The sequence below is a fragment of the Lutjanus erythropterus genome, chromosome 14, assembly GCF_056507025.1.
Source record: "Lutjanus erythropterus isolate fLutEry1 chromosome 14, fLutEry1.hap2, whole genome shotgun sequence".
NCBI lineage: Eukaryota > Metazoa > Chordata > Actinopteri > Lutjaniformes > Lutjanidae > Lutjanus > Lutjanus erythropterus.
Genome location: NC_139330.1, coordinates 20,536,431 through 20,558,114, shown reverse-complemented (window position 1 = coordinate 20,558,114; position 21,684 = coordinate 20,536,431). Strand labels below are relative to the sequence as shown.

The following is a 21,684-nucleotide window of genomic DNA, read 5'->3' as shown; positions in this document are numbered from 1 at the left end:
ACTGACCCCAAACACTCAGAAATAAAATCACTTTTAATTAATTAAAACTAAACTCTTCATTTATGTCAGAGCTCCTGGCTGTCTGACAGAAAAAAAAAACACAACCGAAAAAATACTAAAACCGTTTTTGATTGTTAAAAATATTCCCTCTAACAGTGAAGGATAACACGACATGAAAATATAGCATGGATTGTGATAAGGTCAGGGTAAACCCCCAGAGGGACACTACTGGAATGTTAAAGCTTAAAGCCTTTTTCATAATGTATTGAATAAACGTCATATGCTAAAATGTCAACCGTAAAAAAAACTCTCATAAGGGAGAAAAAACAAGAGCAAACTGAGCTTTTTTACGCACAGGCCTGCCCTTTACCGTCCAGTGATGCAGGAATGTGAAGGATGCTGAGTGTCCACCTGATCCACTGCTCTGCGCCCGGGGGAGGGTCTCAGTCTCCACTCCGGCTGCCATAACAGCGCGCAGCTCAGGCAGCAGGGAGAGCAGCAGGGAGAGGCAGGCATCCTCGGAGAGATCCGCTGCTGGGAAACATGACCATCATCAGCGGGACATAAACGCGTCTTTCGGTCAGACGATTCGACAACTTGGCGTGTTTTTTTTTTTTTTTTTTTGCGTTTTTCTCTGAAGGACGTTACAGAGGAAGGAGGCGTCGGGTCCGTGCGGGGAAAAAGACACAAGCCGACATCATCAGGCGAGGTCACCGCTTATTACCACGGTAAGGTACGGAAAAAAAAAACACACACACAGCACTGACAAACCAGCAGGTTTTATCCATCTGTATATTTATGTGCAAACGTCGACTGCCTCCACAGCCTCGCTTCGGTGTAGCTGTGATGCATTATACATCTCCATTATAATTACTGCGTTTCGGTAAAAGCAGAAAACGCTTTTGCAACAACAAATCTCCAGGGGGAAATGAGCGCAGGCCCCGGGGACTGATCATCATAAGTCCTATTCATTCCTCAACAGACAACATGGTCCATAACGTTAGCGTAAATATGGGTTAGTGGAGCAAATCCACACGCCCTGCGACCACCAGCATGCTCCATGTGATCATGTTCTCTCTGGACACTGATTGTTTTCACGTTGACTGAGGAGTCATCTGAACAAAACTATTGATTTCATATGAAAATTCCGACCGGATTTCACCGGGAATGGGCGCATTGCATATGCAGCATCACTGGTCTAGACAGAAAACGCAAGGGAGTGAGTACACGTAGTACACATGTAGTAGACAGGCCTGTATCAGCAGTCATACTGGATGCTGTAGCTGAAACACTATGGGTGTTTTTGTATGCTCTTGTAGGATAATACCATGTATAGAGATGCAGCTAACGATTATTTTCATTGGTGATTTATCTGTTGATTATTTTCTCTATTAAAGGATTTGTTTGGTCTATAAAATGACAGAAAATGGTTAAAATGTCAGTGTTTCACAGAGCCTCAGATGAAGTCCTCAACCCAAAGATATTCAGTTTACTGTCATATAGAGGTGTAAATAAACCAGAAGATAGAGAAACTGACGTCAGAGAATTTTGACTTATTTTTCTTAATAAATTAAATAGATTTTTCAATTTATTAGAATGTCAAAACAGTTGGCGATTATTTTTTGAGTGTCTGTTTGCATCCAGGTGAGAATAGGCTAATGGGAGCGATTCAGGATACACACTCTACCCCCTTAGTCTACCTATAAATAGTGACAAATTCGCTGTGAAGAAGAGACTGAAGTGGGTAAATGGGTTAAGCACGGTTAAGCAAGAGTGGGTTCGAGTTCTGTCCTGGGAGAGCAGAATTTTTGTCTAGTGTGAAATTATAAGCCATTGTTAACTACATGTTATTTAAACTTACTTGACTTATTATGACTTATGTCTGTTTACTTATTATCTACAGGTTTTAAATTCTCAGTTTCCAGTTGAGGTTTGGTTAGGTTTAGGAATGAAAACTACTTGGTTAAGTTTAGGAAAAGATGGGTTGTCTCTGCCATGCAAGTTTAAATAGCCACATGGCTATTTACATCCTGGATGCAAATAGCATTGTTGTCTATGGACACCTGGGTGCGTTTCTCTGCCATGCAAGGCTACATACACACAGGGTTTAAATGTCTACATTGTCTAGCCCATCCTGAGTGCAAATAGCATAAGCCATCAATTTAATAGTTGCCAACTAATTGATTAGTCTAAACGTGTCAGTTCATTTTGAGATCTAATTGCTCTCAAAATGAAACAAACATTTTCTCAGATTCTCATATTTGTACCAGTTTGATTGTGGCACTACTGTCAACTACAGAGGAATCTGGAACAAGTGAACAGAGAAGTAACAGACAGGAAGATTGAAAAGCTATTTAATTTTCTTAGCTTTTAATTGGTTAGTACAGACTGATCAGCGTATGATAATAATGTGACAATGAGATGATGCGTATGGGAAGCTGATGGGAATGCCATGTGTTCATACATGAATTATAAATGTCCCTCATTCACCATAACCTCATTCACAATAACTTAACCTTCAGTTCCTTCCCTGATTAAGTGGCCTAATAAAAGCTGGTGTTAATTTTAGAATTACCTCAGATTCCTCGTGTGTGGTCTGAATATCAGGCTACATAGCCCACATCTTTTTCACCTTGGGAATACATGAGCTATAGTTAGACGCATGCTAATACAAAGATTAATTTTCTGATGATGACTTTTCAATATCCTAAGGTGCGATGTTTTAAACTGGTTTAGCGTAGCTGCTTGTGAATATTATACAAGAAAGGAGGGGCACTTCATGTGAACTCTGACACATGAATGCAGGACACCGATATGACAACAGGCTGTGCAGAAAGACATGAGTCACTGTTGAGTCAACATGATCCACTTCTCTGCTGGAGGAATAATTCAGAGGTTGCCATAGAGCTCTATCAGATGATGGACATAAAGCCTAATTCAGTGAGATTGGTGCTGAACACCTGGGCTGAAAGAGGGATGGAGATAACTAATGACTAATATCACGTCTGTGTCACTGCTTTATAATTTTTATGTATAGATCGCTGTGAGTCTAATAATGCCCTTACTGCAGTACCTTAGTTCAAAAAGAAGCAGTTATTTGAGGACACTGGAGTCAATCTTTCCATCCTAGAATTTCATATATTAAAACTGTTGTAGCACCTCTCCGTATTCATCAGTGGTTTGGTGTGCACACGAAGGTTTATAGATTTGTTTTATAGATTTTTTTCACAGATGAAGTTGTTTTTGGAGTGTTTGTGCTTCATGCAGAAATATTTAGGCCAGAGAGAGATTTGTACAGCATGGGAAAGCAAGACTTTTATCCAGACTGATTTATATTTTTAACATTTTATTATCTTGATCACACTCTTTTTTTTATCGTGGATGGCACATTACTTCTTGTGGGCTAATCAGAGGTTAATTTAGTCTTATAAATTTTTCATTAGGTACCTGGGTAATTACCTTCAGTAATTGGCTGATGTTAACTGTCTACCTTTTGTCACTGTTGCCCTCTTTGTCTGTTGTTGTCACTATTTCTGCTGATAATCACTGAAACAAGATGTAGGACTGCATGTGTGTAGTGACCAGTGTGAGATGTTTAGTGAAACAAATAGATTAGGAAGACCTCATAACCTCATGCAACACTGCAGCTGTTTTTGATTGGGCTGCACCCTGTATTGTCTCTGCAGTCTTAATTATGAAAAACTGTGTTAGATGAAAATGAGTGTTCCTCATTAACAAACAGAATGTTTATTTCTCTCAAATTTTGATCACAAATTTGCTAAAAATCCATGTTAATGAGCTCTTCTCCCTCATCAAGATAATCAATCCACCTGACAGGTGTGGTATATAGAGATGCTGATTAAACATGATTGTTGCCCAGGTGTGCCTTGGAACAGTCAAAGTAACAGGTCACTCTAAAACAGTGGTGCCCAACCCTGGTCCTGCAAGTTTTAGATGTTTCCCTGCTCCAACACACCTGATTCAAATGATCAGGCTGTTGTCAGGCTTCTGCAGAGGCTTGATGATGAGCTGATCATTCGAATCAGGTGTGTTGGAGCAGGGAAACATCAAAAACATGCAGGACAGAGGTCCCTGAGGACCAGGGTTGGGCACCACTTCTCTAAAATGTGCGGTTTGATCTAGAAAAATAGACATTTAATAGGTACTGAGCTATGGCCATTTCACAGACAGCTACAGACACCAACATTTTTTCTCAAGAGGCCAAAGTCCTGAACTGCTCTACTCTGCCTAAATGTGTTACCCTGATATTGCTACCCTAACCGATCACTGCTGGTGAGTGAACCTAACCAATCCAACAAATGAGGACAGCAAGAACACTAGCCAATCAGAGACAGAGTAGGGTGGGTCATGATGTTGCCCTCCTGTCTAGAAGAGAACCCCAGAGACTGACCATTGTAACCCAAATCACAATCTTTCCCTAACCATAACTAAATCTTTTCTGTGCCTAAGCCTGCCCAGATCTTACTTTATAAATCATAATTATTTTTTACAAGTGCATAGTGAAGAAACGATGTGTACAAATTGCTTTCACATACAACACTTTCACAAATCAAAGGTTCCAAAAACATTTGGTATCTTCATCCCTTAGTAAAACAGCCACAGTTCAGTGCCTAATTAATATCTCTTTTCAAAATCAAACTACATATTTCAGAGTGTCCTTTTATTGTGACCAGTCCAAGACACACCTGTGTCATAATTGTGCTGTTAAATAAGCAACTCTATAAGTCACATCTTTTAGGTGGATGGATTATCTTACTGACATCCTTACTAACACAATTTGTGAACAAAATGTGCGAGAAATCAACATTTTGTGTGCATAGAAAAGTCTTTGATCTTTTATTTTTACTCAGAAAACAAGTGTTGCATTTGTATTTTTGTTGAGGAGGCACTACATCCATACACTGAATTCCCCACTGCACCATCACAACCCAATTTAAAGTTTCTTGCTCACATTAAACCTCTGACTCAAGCCTGGCTCTTGTTTATCATGTTTCATTCAAAGTTCTGCAGCATCTATTTGAAGCTTAGCGGCTTCCTGTGCTAAGTCCGTGTTTCATAAGTAAACCATGACTTGTGGCAAGACTTACTGCGAGAAGAGGAAGTGCTTGTGTTGTCACTCCATCTGATAGAGAGGGAAGAAACTGACTGTTCATTTTAATGAGAGCTGCATTTAAACACTAAGAGCTGTCTCAGGAAACACCCGCAGTGAAGGACACAAGGAAACCTAAACCTGGGCGTATTAATTAGAACAGCAGACTGACACCACAAAATTATGTCTGTGTATCTTATATTTAAGTATATAACAGTCATGATGCTCGTTTGATTCACAGTTCCTACAGTTTAAACCCACTTACACCAGGCCGCAAACTTGTTACCCACAGTTGAGCTGCAGTAGAACGAATGGTGAGGCTGTAATTGAAATGATTATTATCTCTTGTCCCTGGTTTCACCTATTCTGTGCCCCAGAAGTGTCATTTTCCAAGTCCTCAAACTTGAGGCTGGAGATTACTCTACTCATCCTCTCATATGAAGGCGTAAAAATAATGTTTCTCAGCTATTTCCCTCGTGATAGCCACTTATTTCAGAGCATGGGTGTTTGAGGCTCAGGCTCTGACATGCTCAGTAGACCAGTTAGAAAAGGCTCAGGACTCATGTGAGTAGGAAGTTATATGAAGTCTCAAAGTGGCAGATCTTTACTAAACACACACACAAAAAAAAAATGTTTTAAAGGGACAGTTTAAGCCCAATGTTTTTCCTCTGGCCCATAGTAATGTAATATATCCATCTAGACAGTTGGAGATATGGGCCGTAGATATGTCTGCCTTCTGTCCAATATAATAGAACTAGATGGCACTTGGCTTGTGGTGCTCACTGTGCCAAAAATATATTTGATAAACTCAAAAGCAGTGTCTCTGTCCAGAAATCATGACCCGGTAGCTAAGATAATTCACAGACCTTGTTGTGAGCAGTTTCATGTAGGAACTCTATTTTTTTTAGAAAGAAACCATCAAAAGGACGTTCCTACATGAAACCAGGGGTGGATTTAGTCATTTTGGGGCCTAAGATGTTCTCCCCCTCTTTCAATCCTTGAGTAGAAAATAAGTCATAAAAGTAAACTTTTGGTGAAGTGCGGAGGATAAACTGAGGAGTCTTGCAGCCTCAGGAAATAAGCTGTTCTTGTTGTGTGGCGGTACAGCAGTGAATACCTCTGCATCTCTTGCCAGACAGCAACAGTATGGACAGGCTGTGGCTGGGGTGAGGATTGTCTTTTAGTATTTTCCAACATCCTTCTTTTTTCTGCATTGCTGAGGTTGCTTTGCTTCATTTTTAACATTCTGTAGTAGGGCTGTGATGATAACTACATTACCGAAATACTGTGGTCATGTGATACCTACCGCGGGTTTTAACTCATTACAGTCATCACTACAAATTTTATTATTTGTCTATCTTGTGTTCAGATCAGCACATGGATGTATTTATATAGATAATGATTAACACAGTCATGTAAAAGTCATGAACATAGCCTCTGATTGGTCGACAAACTCAACCCAAGGCATCATGTGATTACCAGTTGGTGGCTAACAACATGCTAACAACAATAACAACAACAACACCTATTTTCAAGATTGAAGACATGTATTGTTAGATTCATCATTATGTATGTATGTGAGTATTGATTACTGTAGAAGTGTTTCGCCTTGTCAACATTAGTATGTCTTTATGTTATTCTTTAAAAAGCAGCATTTTATCTTGTTGTTCAAGCAGTTCCCCAGCAGGCAGCCTCACAGATTGAATTGAATTAACAAACCTGCAGATACTCTTTGTGGTCTGAATACACTGTACAAGTGTGAAATCAAATTTTCCAACCTGACTGACAATACAGACTCAGCTTGCACTGGCTATTGAGCATCATGAATGAAGCTTACTGCGCACATCTGTGCTCTCTGAAGACCTACAGTACTTTACCCCCTTTATATGAAACTGTGGATTCATCATCACAGGAAGCCACGTGCGGCTGTGGGGCAGAAGCCATCAATATTGGATTTATGTGTCAGGAAGGCAGCGTGTGAATAGCATGAATAGCTGACTTTAGATCCATTGAATCCATTGAGTATGCGGTGTGTGTGAAAAGCACCAGAAATTTGCATTGGTTTAAAATATTTAGCAAAAAACCCAAAAACAGAATATTCAAGAAAGACAACAATGAGGCTATTTAGCTCTTTACTATGTGATGAAAATAAATAACTTTACTTCATAGTCGTTCTTAGCTACAGTACTCAGCGTTGTCTGTTTGGGTATGAATTAATGATTGAACCACAGAGTGCTGGGTGATGACTGCACTCCCATAAAACTTTAATGGCCTGCATGTTTCCCCTCTTAGTCAATGGGCAGAGTGGCACAGAAAGGAAGTGCTTGTGCCTGCAGTAATCGTATGCCGTGAGCATGTCTCCTTCTTCTCTGGACTCAGTGTGCAGGGCTGAAAGCAGAACAATATCCTTTGTGAAAAGATGAAGATAGCTTCAGAAAAGTCTCCCAAAAGACTTTTAGGCAAGTGAAATACAGTATGAATAACTAAGCATTTTTTATACATTTTTTATACCTATTATCATTTAGCTCAGGCTTTTTAACATTAATAATAATATATCACCATTGCAAAAAACCTAGCCTAGTCTTTCGAAGCGTGTTAATACTTCAGTGTAGCACATTAACTGTTTTATCTTTTATTAATGTCCTTGTGCTACTTGGTAACTAACCTTTTCTTAAACCCACTATATAACAGCAGGGAGTTTCCCCCTTGGAGCTGAAATGTGCTCAGATCCAGATAAAAGTGCCATTCCTGCCTAGTTACTCTGTGATTCATCTTTGAGTGACAGATTCAGTAATGAGATTAATGTTTGAGGGCCAGGTCAAAGGTCACATGAGCTGTGTAGTGACATACATGTTTTTTTTCAGTGTGTGCTTTTAGCCTGACCTTCTCGTATCGTGGGTACATTCATCAGTTTCCCATATTTCACCGCAGGACGAGTTATTATTCTGCTGTTTGAATCAGAGAAATTGAAGCCACATGTTACCATGTTGGAAACATGATAGCTTAAAGGAATATTTCATCAACTTTATACTTGTGTGTCAGTGTCAACCCAGTAGTCGTGGGGAGTGCTACACAGTCTGTGAAAAAAAAGTTGTATAATGTTTTCTGTGGTTTTGGAGGAGCTTTGTCAAGTCTGAGAAAATTACATCATCTGAGCTAAACTTTCCTTGGGTGTGGAGTTTTAAAGACATGGGTGTTAACCAGGCAGTTGTGAGGAGTTACATTATGGCAGATCCAGTGTTTCTGGACCTCGACACATACAAAGGAAAACTCAGGACCTTTCTGTTTTGTATACTTGGTGTGATCTGAGTGAAAATATAAAATCTGATGTAAATAACAGGCAAGATGTGGAGCAGTAAACACACTGCCTAAAATATTTTGTTTGTAGTTTTACTGATCACCAATGAATTAATGCCGGTTTGAACTAGTGATAGACGGATAAATCAGTTGGTGGATTATCTGGCATTTTGAGATAATCGCCATCGGCCGATGCCTGCACTCACAAAGGTGATAAATAAAAAATATCTGCAGACACATCTGCAGGTCTGCAGGAAGCCTTGTCAGTGTGGCTGCTGTAGAACAATGTTAGCACTCCACCTTGTGAGATTTGAGAAGGTGGTGATGAAGTTAGTTTTGTGCCCTTTGCTGTAACTCTCATGCACCCTGCTGTAAAAGTTTGCATAAATTTCCTCTGCCTAAGTTTCCTCTGTCATTTTCCCATCTTAAGGGACAGCAAATTTCACCCAAAACTGCCACTGGCTAGTGTCATCTACACCAGAACCCAATGTATTTTTCTATTTTATTTATTTATATATATAAAAAAACATCTAAAACAACATGTTACTGTTTAAGATAATGTATATTGGATTGTAATGTGCATGAAATGATGGAATTTTACATGGCCATCATCCACCCTGCTCTTTGAATATTGGCATCAGCCATTGAAAAACCCATATAAGCATATGGGTCGACCGCTAGTTTGAACTGTCGAGTAGTGGGCAAAGTCTCTCAAACAGAGATTTGAGATTTTCTTGAAAACACTTTATTCTAATTTAAGGACCAAGAGCACCACACACAGTTGGATAGTGTCCATTTCTTGCCATTTTTATTTTGTGTCCGTGATGTTTTCAATAAATAATAAGAATGTAATGTTAAAAATGATACCAAACAGTTTAGTGAAACATAATAGAAATCTATAAATCAAGCCTGAGTGAGATGCACCAATGTTTAAAGTACAATTGATTGTGGTGGGGGCGTAAATTCATGAGCTGATTATAGTTAGTAGCAAAGGTTGCATCAAAATATTACATACTTTTTCTATGATGTTAACTAGTTTTTGCCCCCTGACTGTTTTTGGTGTTTGTCACAGATTGTCAAAACCTTCGTTTTCTTAACAGTGGAGAAAAACTGTAACCTGTTTTTCGCAATTCCCCCATCTTCATGGAAGTGTAACTGAACCACTGGAGCATGCATTTAAAGCCTCATTTATGAAGGATCTTTTGATGGGGTGCTGTTAATGGCAAACGTGTTTATGCTCGGATGCCAAAGGCTTTGCAGCATTTGGAAAAGTTGAGCGCAGCTCCTACAGTATGGGTCTAAGAGAGGTGTTTTCCATACCTTGTTCATTCATTCTCCTTTAGACTGAGTGGGCCCGTCCAGCTGGGCTCCAGTGACTAAATCACCTCTTCTCCACTGCTTTCTGCTCGGCTGCGTCACAGCGGCCAAGTGTTAACAATATGGCTTTGTGTCTCACACCTGTGGGCAGTGGGACTCTGGGAGAGTAGGAGTGAGGGGCTGAAGGGGGCATGCTGTCTTTCTCAGACTCAAGCAAAGCGATAGAATAACATCACAGTCAAGTCTTTGTGTAAAGACTGAAGAATTAATTCCAACATATTTGACGCAGTAGTTTTCTTGTTCAGTTACATTCACAGACAAATCTGGGGGCTGTGTGTAGTGGTAACTTTAATTGGGTAACACTGATTGTAAACACCATTCATCAAGCGTTGAATGTGTGCAAACTCCCCATGTGTACCACAAACACTGTTTGGGAAGACTTATTTGGGCATAATTAGTTTTGCATGGTTGGAGATAAGTAGCTCTCTTTGCAACAGTGGCCTCTGTAAGTTGCAACAGAGGTTGCTGCAGAGGAGAGCACACCGACATCGGGTATGTACAGCAGAAGTGGTTGTGCATCCACTCACACTCACCCAGTTGATTAAGTGCATAGTCATTCTCTCAGACATACTGTGCACAGATGCAACCTCCCACTCGTTCCACTTCTCTTTCGTTGTGTATTCAAGCATTTCATGGGATTTTTTTTCTTTGAGTCAGCCTCAAACATTGAGTCACAGAAAGTCTGCCTCTCTTACTGCTGAACAGTAAAATATGTAGGATAGCTTTTTGGGTTTCGTTGAACTTTTATACATTTCTGATTAGAGCTGAAACTGTATGACAATTTCATATGACAATTATAGTGACCAACGTGATCATGATAATCAATATTATTGCAGTGCAATGTTCAAAAAGTACTGGTACACACACTGAAGTCATTTCGCCAAATTTTATATTGAAAACCTCTCAACGATTTTAAAAGCCATCACTTTCTTTGCAATGTCAGTATTTTCACTGACGTAAAACAAACCCACGCTGCACCTGCATCTACGAGACTGTTGTTAACTTTGGTTGATAGCGGACAGTATTTATTATGAGGTTTTTAAGCACAGTAATCAAGTTTTAATGACAATTAAAAATTTAAACGGTAGTATTTATCCTCAGGAATTTTATCGTGCCTTGTTGTGAATAATTTCATACCTATTTTTAATAGAGCTTGACCAGTATGTCGACTGACAAATACAGCTATATTGGTCTATATCAGTATCAGCATTTGCTGTCAGATATGATCTGATATGAAAACTTTTTTTACAGCACGTAATAAAGCATTTTATGTATATTTGAGCCTGACCAATATGGGACTGTTATGATGCCAATTTTATATGGTTAAAATCCACAGATTACCAGTGCGGTGGCCAATGTAGTGAATTTCTGAGCTTAAATAAAAAAGTGGACTTTTCTATGTGAAATATGCACCAATTTTTTCACCAATATGACCTCCTCACACACTGTTTTATTAAACATATAACTTGTCTAACTTAGTCAATTGTATAAAGGAACACTGAGAAAATAAAGAATAAGCGAAAGTAAAGTAAGTAGTTAAATAAACATAAGTACTGTTCAGTATCACCCAATAGCTGAATATCTGTGTATATATGTCAATACAGATATATTTGTGAGGCCCATCTCAGGCCAATATCAGGCTGATATATAGGCTGACAGATATATTATTCTGGCTCTTTTTTGATCCTTTCCTTAATTCAAATTTTATATATATTTTATTCAGTTTACTTATTTATTAAAATACTAATTATACTGGTTAAAGTGTCAGCATTACCTTGTTTTCATTTTATTGATTCTACAAAGCTTTGTCACAAAGTTTTTATAGCCACATTTTAGGGATTATTGCAGAAAAAAAAAGTTTATTTAAGTTTTTTCATTTTCCAGGTTCCATCATCCCCTGTGCCTTGATTCCTGTGTAAAGCTGTGACACACCTCAGGACGACCTCGAGCGCCGCCACCAACCTCAGTCATCTCTTCATCCAGAGCTGTTATCAATATCTGAGAGAGGATGTGAGTAGGAGAAGGGCTGAGGGTAGGAAACCCAGATAAATCCAACCAAGAAAGGAAGCAGGACCACGTGGCTGCTATGGACTGACGGGTCAACTGATACCGGATCACACTGGCTTTGCTTGGAAGTGTAAGTCTCTTATTAATTCCTCTGACCACAAACCAGTCAATTCTGCTTTAGGGAATCAATTGAAATTCAATCCATTAATGGAAAATAATCCAATAATTGCCGTGTCTCCTTTCTAATAGGATTTCAAATCATTTCTCCATATTGATTCTTTTGACCTTAACCGTGCAGCAGGCGGTGATCAGAGGCATGTAAACAGAATTGCGAAGATGAGAAAAAGATACAGTAGCATTCCCGCTGTTAGCTGTGATGTCTTTGTGATAGGAGGTGTTGCAATGTGATGTTTAGAAAATGTACCACAGATGTATTTTGAGAGGCAGCCCTGTTGCTTCCCTCATATGTGAAAAACAGCAAGCAGCATTTGAAGATACAGCGGTGACTTACCAGCTTCATCCTTTCAACTGCCTCTGTGTACTAAGGATGTCTGCCATTATGGCTGTTATCTGTGAACCCAGAATCTAGACATTTATCTCCTGCAGCTTCACTCCTCTCCCCTCTCTTCTCATCTTCTCTCCTCTCTCATCTCTTCTATCCGCTGCCACACTTTACTGACATGTGTTTGTGCTCTCCTTCCATCCTTTTGCCTGGCACTTGACGATGGAAATGGTGGCTGTTTCTGGTTTTCTTGCCTTTTTTTTTTTTTGCTTTGCCTTTGTTCTTCCTCTCCCTGGAAACAAGAGAAAACTACTTTTATCTTTTTGTGTACAAGACGTGCCATCTATTCTGTGCCAAGCACAAAATGTGGATCTGTCTTTGAGGCTGTATTGATCTGTGAAGAAGCTGAGATGTGATTGGATGCAGCTATCTATTTGATTTATTTTCTTATTGTCTGAGATACCCCCTTACACTTATGTTGTAAAGCAAATTACTCTCCTGCAGTATAAATGCAATTCATAATTTTAACAGTATTAATTATGCCTCACTGCTGTTCAGAATTTTGTAGTCACATGTATTTAGCAATATTGTTTCTGCTGTTCCAGATCAGAAATCATATGTTTTATATCTGGCAAATATCAATGAATATCATCTCCACTAGGGTTGGGCCCATGGACGATACCATCACCCGACTTCATATTATCATGATTTAAAAGCTTTCTGTGTTTACAATAGTGTGTCCTCTCAGAGTTACCCTAAGGCAAGAGTTTCATTCCATATTTGACATGAGAGAGAAAATAAAAACAATCTGTTGCTGCTGGTCATTGCACCAACTTTACATTTCCATGTAAAAACAGCCAGCCTCGTGCTTAGGGTTAATTAAAACATATTAGGATGCTAAGATGCTAAATTAAAAAAAAACTTAACATAGTAAACATTTTACCGACATGTTAGCATTGTCATTGTGAGCATGTTAGCTTTTAAGTTCAAACCACTGCTGTTCCTAAGTGTAGCCTCAGTGTGGCTGTGGACTCAGCATCATGTTAAACAGTGTAGTAAATGAAAGTGTGCAGAAGATCATTTTATCCACATTCATGTCAGACAAGTGTTCGTTAACAGAGATTAGATAATGTTGGCTTTGCTCGTGGCTACATGTGGTTTTATATCAACGCTTCATTAACTCATAACTGAACATTATAAAATCCATTTTGATAGACTAGAGAGCTGTGCGAGCTACACCCAGCCTCCTGCCCAGTGCATGCTGGGATAGGCTGTATGCATCCATAACCCTAAGTAGGATCCGCAGATATACATGACGGGCAGACTGTGTACATAAAAGCAGATTTAATCAGGTAGGGGTTTAGGGTTGCACTTGATTTTTAAAAGATGTAAAGAGAGATTGCTGAGCAAGCTACTCATTGCTGTGAAGCTGACATAGATTGCCCACAAACACGAGGCTGCAGTTTATTGTGTTGTATCAAACCAGCGCACTATGACGGCACATTAAAAGAACATGAAGTGGAAACACGGCAGCAAGACAGAAACCACAGAGGAAGGAGGAATAAAGACCATGTATGAGAGCTGTACAATTTTAATGCGCACTGTGTGAACCCAGTGCTCACATGACGACAGTAAAGTGTGAGTTCTCATAGATCTCCTCAAATCTTTAGAGACCATCAATGAAATACCCAAATTCCAAATTCATCTGCGAAGAAAAGTGACTAGAAAAGCAGTTATAGTCGAATGTGTTCATCGCAGAATACAGTTCATTATCTTCATGATATACCAAAAGGACACACACACACACCAACCTTTATAGATTTCAACCATGAAAGTAGATTTAATATCTCTCTTATGAATAATACACCTTACAGGTTTGAGCAGGTCAGTAGAGATAAAATCACATTTAAGTTACTGCGGTGGATCTATTATGATCTAATAAGATATTTAAGAGCTCTAAAACTGATTTAAAGCTGCCATATACTTAACATTATGGCATGCATTTGAGAAATGAGAAGCTTGCACATATTGCATGTATGTATATTATTCATTATTTATATGAGGTGTCTAATTAATGCCCAGAGGTCAGCATGGAGTCATATGATAATGTTTTAAGTCTTTAAAATCTGCATAATAACATTTCCTCAGTGTTTAAAAGGCAACTCCCTCTGTGTTCTAGTCTGTCTAATAGAAACTCAGACGTTAGCAGAAAGCAATGACGTAAGTTACAGCATTGACACCCTGTCCTCCATCAGACCAGGGGGTTTATATATAACGGCATAATGCACAAACCTGCGTCAGGTCACATGGGAGATTACACAAGTAATTTGATTGGACAGGAAACATTCCATGAGTGCTGATATAGAGTATAACAGCACTGGGACTGTTAACTACATGTATCACTCTGCTTTACAGATGTTCTGATAACATTTACATTATATTAATAGGCTGGCTACATTGAACACATAAGGTATGGAGGGACAGCTGTGCATAAGTGGTGTGTATCTGCCACAGAGATCTACTCTACAAACATAAAAATAGGCCAATTTATTATTTCTATTTTTTAGGTTTGCACAATGCTTTTATACAGAAATGTCTCATAAAATGTTTATCAAACTACTGGAAAAGCCCGCAGGATGTTATTGGCAGTTTGTTTTTGAGAGTTTCTATTGTTATTTAGCTTATTGATTCCTGACATCTGCATCCTCTGATAACAGCTATGAGAGAGAGAGAGACTGGAATAGCAGACTAAATGGCATGGAAATTACTATAGTAAATAAAAGAGAAAATATGGGAGATCAGAGTTTACTGACCCAGTGTTAACTCCCTGGTGATCACCCTGTCGGCATGTATTTTGCCAGTGCCAGCTGGCAGTTGCTTAGTAACTTTATCCCTGACGTGAACTCCAGTATGTAGATGTTAACTTACCTGTATTGCACAAACTGTGAAAAAGTTGAATCCACACAGTGCTGTGTTCAGAAACAAAACACTGTGCTGTTTTGCCCTACGCTGTACATGCGCTGCAGGTGTAGCCAGTAAAAAAAGACATATTCCTCTTTGAACTGCTTTCAGACTTGGCTAGTCTCAAAAAAACATGGACGTTCAGTCCTGGACTTTAATATAATAGATTTTTTGGGTTATAGAAAATCTTTCCTCTGGTCACATCTTTGAGGTTAAATCTGTAAGAAAAGCATTAGGAGCACCTCTCAACTTTCCTTGGGTTAGTCACCTTTATATATTTCTGGTTGGAAATTGATAATACACCACCTTCCCCTGCACAGTTTGGTGTGAATTAATGATAGAGTTGAGTGAATTGACTGCAGGTCTGGCACAAGGAAAAGAGACATTTCTGTGTTTCTATTTCTGATGTCTGTTTTCTTTGAGCCTCGTTTTCTGGTTTTCATGCAAGAGCCAAGGTGAGGGTGATGTTGAAGTGAAGCAGAACAGATTCATTTCACTCACTCTGTGAGTCTTGGGATTTGAGAGATATACAGTATACATCACTGCTTTTTTTTTTTTTTTGCACCGAGGATTTTTCAAGTTTCCATAGATGTCTCACATTTAATGTACATCTGTGATCTTCATCTCGTCTCTGTTCACAAGCACAAAAGCAAAGTGGATCGATGTTGAATAATGCATATTCGTGCACAAAATATTAGCATTACCCTCCAGGTTCAACCAGCATGTGATGCATTGTGAATGTTAGCGTTGCGTCATGCATGGATGAGATGATTTGCTTCTGCACTCCCAGCTCAAGTGATGCAGTATAATTTAATTCCCTGGGAACATTTATGGCGGGCAGGTGCTGGAGGTTGAAGTCATCACATTGTTGTTAGTATTTCATTAAACAGACGGAAAAAGCAGGGATCTGGAAAGAATGATGCAATAGCTGGTGGGGATGGTGAGGCCAATTATACCGGAGCATTTCTTTCCTTGTTTAAAATGTGTCTCTCAAGCAAACCCCCTTTCATATGAAGGTCAGACGATACTAATTAAGATATAAAAATAGTGTGTAGTAAGTGGCGTGAGCCAAAATGAATAATGTGTCATAATGAGCTATGACAAGTTTTAAAGGTAATGAAAAAATAAATAAATAAATGACCAAAATTGATGTTTTGAAGGTGCAGTATGCAACTTTCAGCTTCACTAGATGTCAGCAATTTGTTATGTACAGATATGGTAGAGTTCTAGTGTCCTGAGCAGAGAGTGAAGTCACTCTCCCTGTGTGTGTGTGTGTGTGTGTGTGCGCTGTTGTTATACAAGCTTCTCTATTTATCTGGGACAGCCGTGTGTGCATGTCCACGCATGCAAGTCCCTCTCTGTCTTCCTCGTTTTCAACATGGTGGTGGTGGTGAATAACTTTCTCATATTACAGGTAACAGTACACTAAAATATTGTGTTCCTGAAAACATTTCGGATGAGAAATAGGTGATGTGGTAACAGAATCTGTCTAGTTTGTCAGTCTGTCTCAGTTTTTGTCTCAATTGGAAACCAGAGCCAAGATAATTTCTTTTATAACAGCTAAACGAGGCTCTAAAATATCTTTCTGAAAGCATTTTAAGCAAAAATTAAGAAATATAGTAACATAATCTTGGTCCATATCTGATCAGCACTGCTGAGTTTCACAGTTTGATCTGAGTTTTGGGACTCTCTGCAGCCAGAGCAAAAATGGTAGCTGCCTGGTTACAATATTTTCTTTTAAAATATGTTTTTTTAGGCATAAAATAGGCAGTGTAGACAGTGCTGACACAGTTTGATTTTAATTTCGTGAGCAGTGTGTGTTCAGATGACAGCAACCTCTATAGTGTCTTTAATAAGAGACACCTTATAGGTGACACCTTATAATCAATAAAAGCACTTTTGACTTTTGACGCCTCAAAGAATGACACTGTAGACTTTTTATTTTTTACTTAATACTTTCATCAAAAAAAAACAAATATCTCTAGTCTGAAAAAGAAGTGAAATATCTTGTATAGTTTATTTAGGAAATAAGACTCTACTCTTTTGTGCACAACTGTGAGTGCTTTCAGCCTCTATAAGTAAACTAATAAGTGGCCACACTGGTAATGCTTATAATACAGTGTCATTACCATGCAATAAGATGTCTACTGCTGCTTCTTCTGCTTAGCACACCTTTACTATAAATTGTGTTATCAATTCCCTCTGTTGGTCAAACAGCCACATTGCAATACAGACGGAGCAGACAGACAGGTCTCACTTCTGTTATATTTTTATGTTTATTGGTTCTTCGTTTTTTTCTTCAGCTGCACAGGAAAACATTCAACATTCAACATGCTAAACATTCAATGCATATCCAAGTGTTATCATTCAAAGTGACAGTTGACATATTTTTCCATTTCCTCTCTATTCTTTCATTTCCTAGCTATATGCTGTATATATTGTAGCTGCCAGGAGATGACAGATACGCAGTGGCCTGTGCAGTGACCCGTACGCACAGCATGCCTTGCAGCACAGAGCTGTAGGATGGGTCTGTGTGAGTGGATGTGACTTGCCCAGTGGGGTAGAGTGGGGAACAGGTGCTGACACTGTCAGCTTGTTAGCACTGGAGGAGAGAATTGGCAGAGTGTGGCACATATGCAACACATAGCCTTTGGCTATGGGACATATATGCAGGCATGCATACATGTGAAGTGAGAAAAGGCAGTGTCTGTGTGTTTGTGTGTGTGTTTTACACTAGGATTGCAACATTAATTAAAACATCAAAACAGAGATATGGCCATGTGCAATATTCCAGTTCCCTTCCTGGCCTACACATCTTGTCCACCAGATGTAACAAAAAGTGTTTGTCACATCATTATGATTATTTTTTTTTTTTTCAGTGAATTTTTTTTTTTTTTAAAAAAGATCATTCCTACTGATCATGAATCATATTCAGTCCCTTCAGGACTTCATAGGTTTTTGGGGGATTATTCCAGCCTAGGATGCCAGATTCATGGCAGTTTTTCTAAAAAGAAGTGATGCATGTTTTTAGGCATTTTTTTTGCAATGAAATTATGGGGACAAGTAAGACTGTAAAATTCAGGCAACTTGTTCCTGAGAGAGTAAAACTATACACACCAAAAATTGCTCAGGATTACAAAAATAAAAAAAAATGCTTTATTTGTACATGAAGAAGTGCACCTGGTGGGTATCCCACAAAGAAGCAAAATCTTTTTGGAACTCAAAGTCAGTCAAAACAAAATTATAAAACACAAATGTGCCCAGAGCCTTGATAAAAGTCAATAACAATGCCAAACCTTGTGTTCTTTTCAGTACCTGTGACAAAATGATACGAAATGAAAAATAAAAATAAGATCGAAATAGGATAATAAAAGTAATGAAATAAATAAGACTGGTATGATTGGTGGAACTCAGAGGAAGCTACAATGTTTGGTCAATTTTGTAAGGTTGTGCAGAATCCATAGGGTTTGGGTAAATTGTGTTAATTTTTGCAGTTGCACTTCATGAAGAGACTGCACATTGAAGTTTCAATATCTGATTGATTGCAATTTTTGTTGTTACCTTTTTTTTACTTTATCATGCAGCCATATTTTGCACACAGTCATGATTCTAGAAGATTTGATTTGTCCAGTGATTATTAGTGTGAAAAATAAACACCAGAGTGGACTGTGAACACATTAAATACAGTAAATAAAAGGAGTTTTGTTCACTTGAGTGTGAAAATGTGAGCATGCATGCATTTCAGCATCCTGTTGAAGTTGTCTCTCTATTACTGCAGAGAGAGAGAGACCGTATAATGTGCAAAACACAAAGCCCTTAATTTGTTGTCCAATAATACTATATAAGCTTTGACATAAATTTAGTTTTGGGCACATTGTTAGAGCGTTATTATGTTGCTCCTATTTCTACAAAAGCTTTGGGAGATATAGTTATACGAAACCCCCTAGTGTTATGTGCAAGAAATTCTCTCAAAGATCACAAATTAGGCCCCTAGATGACCCATTTCTGGAAGAACTAAATTGACACAATGAATTATTCCATCCAGTCTTGTGGCCTCTATAACGAGAAGGGGACTTGGAACAGAGGATAAATTAGGGCACTCATTTCTTGCTTCTCTCATTTATTCCATCAAAGCCATTTAGGAAGATTTGCCCCGTTTGCCCAATTTATTCTGTGATTTCTTACCCTCTTATTTGGAGGATGGGGAGTGGGGGAAGAGAGGAAATGGATGTGAGTTTAGATAAATTGGCTGCTACATTTTGGGAGATAATAAGACACAAGGATAATGTGTCAGAATCGATTTAATTCTGGTGTAGTTGTGAGGAACTTGACATATCCCCTTCCTTTTGGAAAGGCACTCGTGGAGCTCTGCCCCAAATAAATCACTAATAGCTCCCAGCAATAAAGTAAGAGGGGAACAGTTAGAATGTGGTTGAGAGTAAAATGATGGTTCACTGCAGAGGGAGGGAAAGATAGAGACAGTGATGGAGGGACAAGCTGCAGTAAAGGGCAGACAACACCATCTGGCCTCCTGCATAAAGCCAACTGTATAACCTATATATACATATGTTAATTTTCACACAACACTTTGAGCCTGTTTATCAATATTACTGCTCCCCTGAAATTATAGTCATGGCCATTTTATTTAAAGGAGAAATCTGTAATATATTTACTGTGATAAATCCTAAAATGACCATGGATATGTCATTGGAGCTGAAGAAATACAGATGTCTTCTTTGAAATTTCTATTGCAGCCCATAACTTGTTATTATCAGCCTGTTTCATATTAATTAGAGGTCAAATTAATGCCATTTTTTTTCCCACATGAGTAAGTGCCTGTTTATAAGTCATAATAAATCATCAATAATCTTTTGGAAGGAGTAGATGTTTATTACAGTTTAATTGTGCAGTACGTTAATAGTCTGGCAGGCTTACAGTGTAGGACAGTTATGGTCAAATGACAATGTTGCACTTGTCTTGCACTCCTGCAGTGTTCATGTAGCCTGCCTGAGCTTCCTTGAGTCTGGAAAGGAGGGGCCAGGGTTAAACAAATATAGACAGTATATTAAACAAGATTTCAACTTATTTAATGTACTGCCTATGGCTCTGACTGCCTATTTGGACTGCAGTACTAATTTTATGAAGAGCAATTGCTCTTTTAAAAACAGCTCCTACATTGAGAAATAGTGTGCGTATCCCATTGTCTTCTTGCAGGCTGCACAGTGCTGCACACACATCAAAGACCACGCAGCAAAATGAGATGGCTTCTAACAAATACTACACTGAGCTCAACTCTACTGTCAAATCTGCAGAGTCCACAGGGGATATGGTTACTGTCACCTGTGGGTTAAAGCCTCCCCTTTCATTTGATGTCTGGATATCAGGTTATTTGATATGCTGCTGCTCTTTCAAGTCCGCCTGACAGGACGAGACTGCGAGCAGATTTCCCATAAGGACTTTAACTGCTCGGCAGAGAGACAGGCATCACTCTCAAGCCTCATCAAAGCTGGGCTCTCCTCTCTGCCCTCTGTAGGCTTCGTCAGGCTGCAGAGGCATTTCATATTGATTTGGCGCCTTCTGGTGGAGTTTGTGGGGAATTTCAAGGTTTAATCTGTTCTGTTTTAAGTGACTGTTTTGTTTTTTTTCTTTATTCACAGAGACAATGGTGTTGTTTCTGATTGGGATCTCTATTGCTGTGAATAATTCATCTCATGAGAACCAAACTGCAGGTAATTGTTGCAATGACTGAAGAGCAATTATACTGCATATGACAAGGATCAGATATTAAATTGACACTATGCAACTTTCAAAAAATGAAATAACATTTTTTTTCTGTGGATGAAAAGATGAATTTATTAGCATTAAATCACACCATTACTGACTTTAATACATTAATACTGCCTCTTCTCTGCCTGCAGAAAAGAGGCATTTTACCATAATGTTTGGTAGAATCTTATGGTAAAATAGCCAATGTCAGCTAATGTTAGCTTTTGACAGTTATTGCAATGCAACTGTTACTGTGTCATTTAACTGAGTTAATGATTCTTTCCCTCATTTTACCATTTACTGTTATCAAGTATTATCACTCAGCAAAAGTTACATAGTCTTGGTTTAAAGGAACAGATCAACATTTTGGAAAATACACGTATTTTTTCTTGCAAAGAATTAGAAAAAATGATTGGCACCACTGTCATATCCTTAGGGTTGAACCTAACAATTATTTTCAAGATTAAGACTTTGTTGATGCTATTGTCCTGACCATTAATTCACTAAACTTCAACATGGATCCTTGTTTACATGTTGCCTCCCTGGTCCTTTTTAATGATTGATTAAAAAAAAGTAGTCCAAAGTAACATCTTCACATAGCTTGTTTTGACCAACCAACAGTACAAAACCCAAAGATGATTCATTTATTGTCATAAATGACAAA

At 38.6% G+C, this 21,684-nt stretch overlaps 1 protein-coding gene across 1 annotated transcript in view; it reads left to right on the top strand.

Moving 5' to 3' along the window:
• Positions 1-702: 702 nt before the first annotated feature.
• Positions 703-21,684, top strand: part of LOC146315515 (receptor-type tyrosine-protein phosphatase epsilon-like) — a 35,195-nt gene continuing 14,213 nt past the window's right edge. Inside the window, exons 1-3 of the mRNA XM_084735177.1 lie at positions 703-733; positions 11,669-11,921; positions 20,912-20,983. Of these exons, the coding sequence (XP_084591303.1) occupies positions 20,917-20,983 (67 nt within the window). The 5' untranslated portion in view covers positions 703-733; positions 11,669-11,921; positions 20,912-20,916. The remainder of the gene's footprint in view (positions 734-11,668; positions 11,922-20,911; positions 20,984-21,684) is intronic.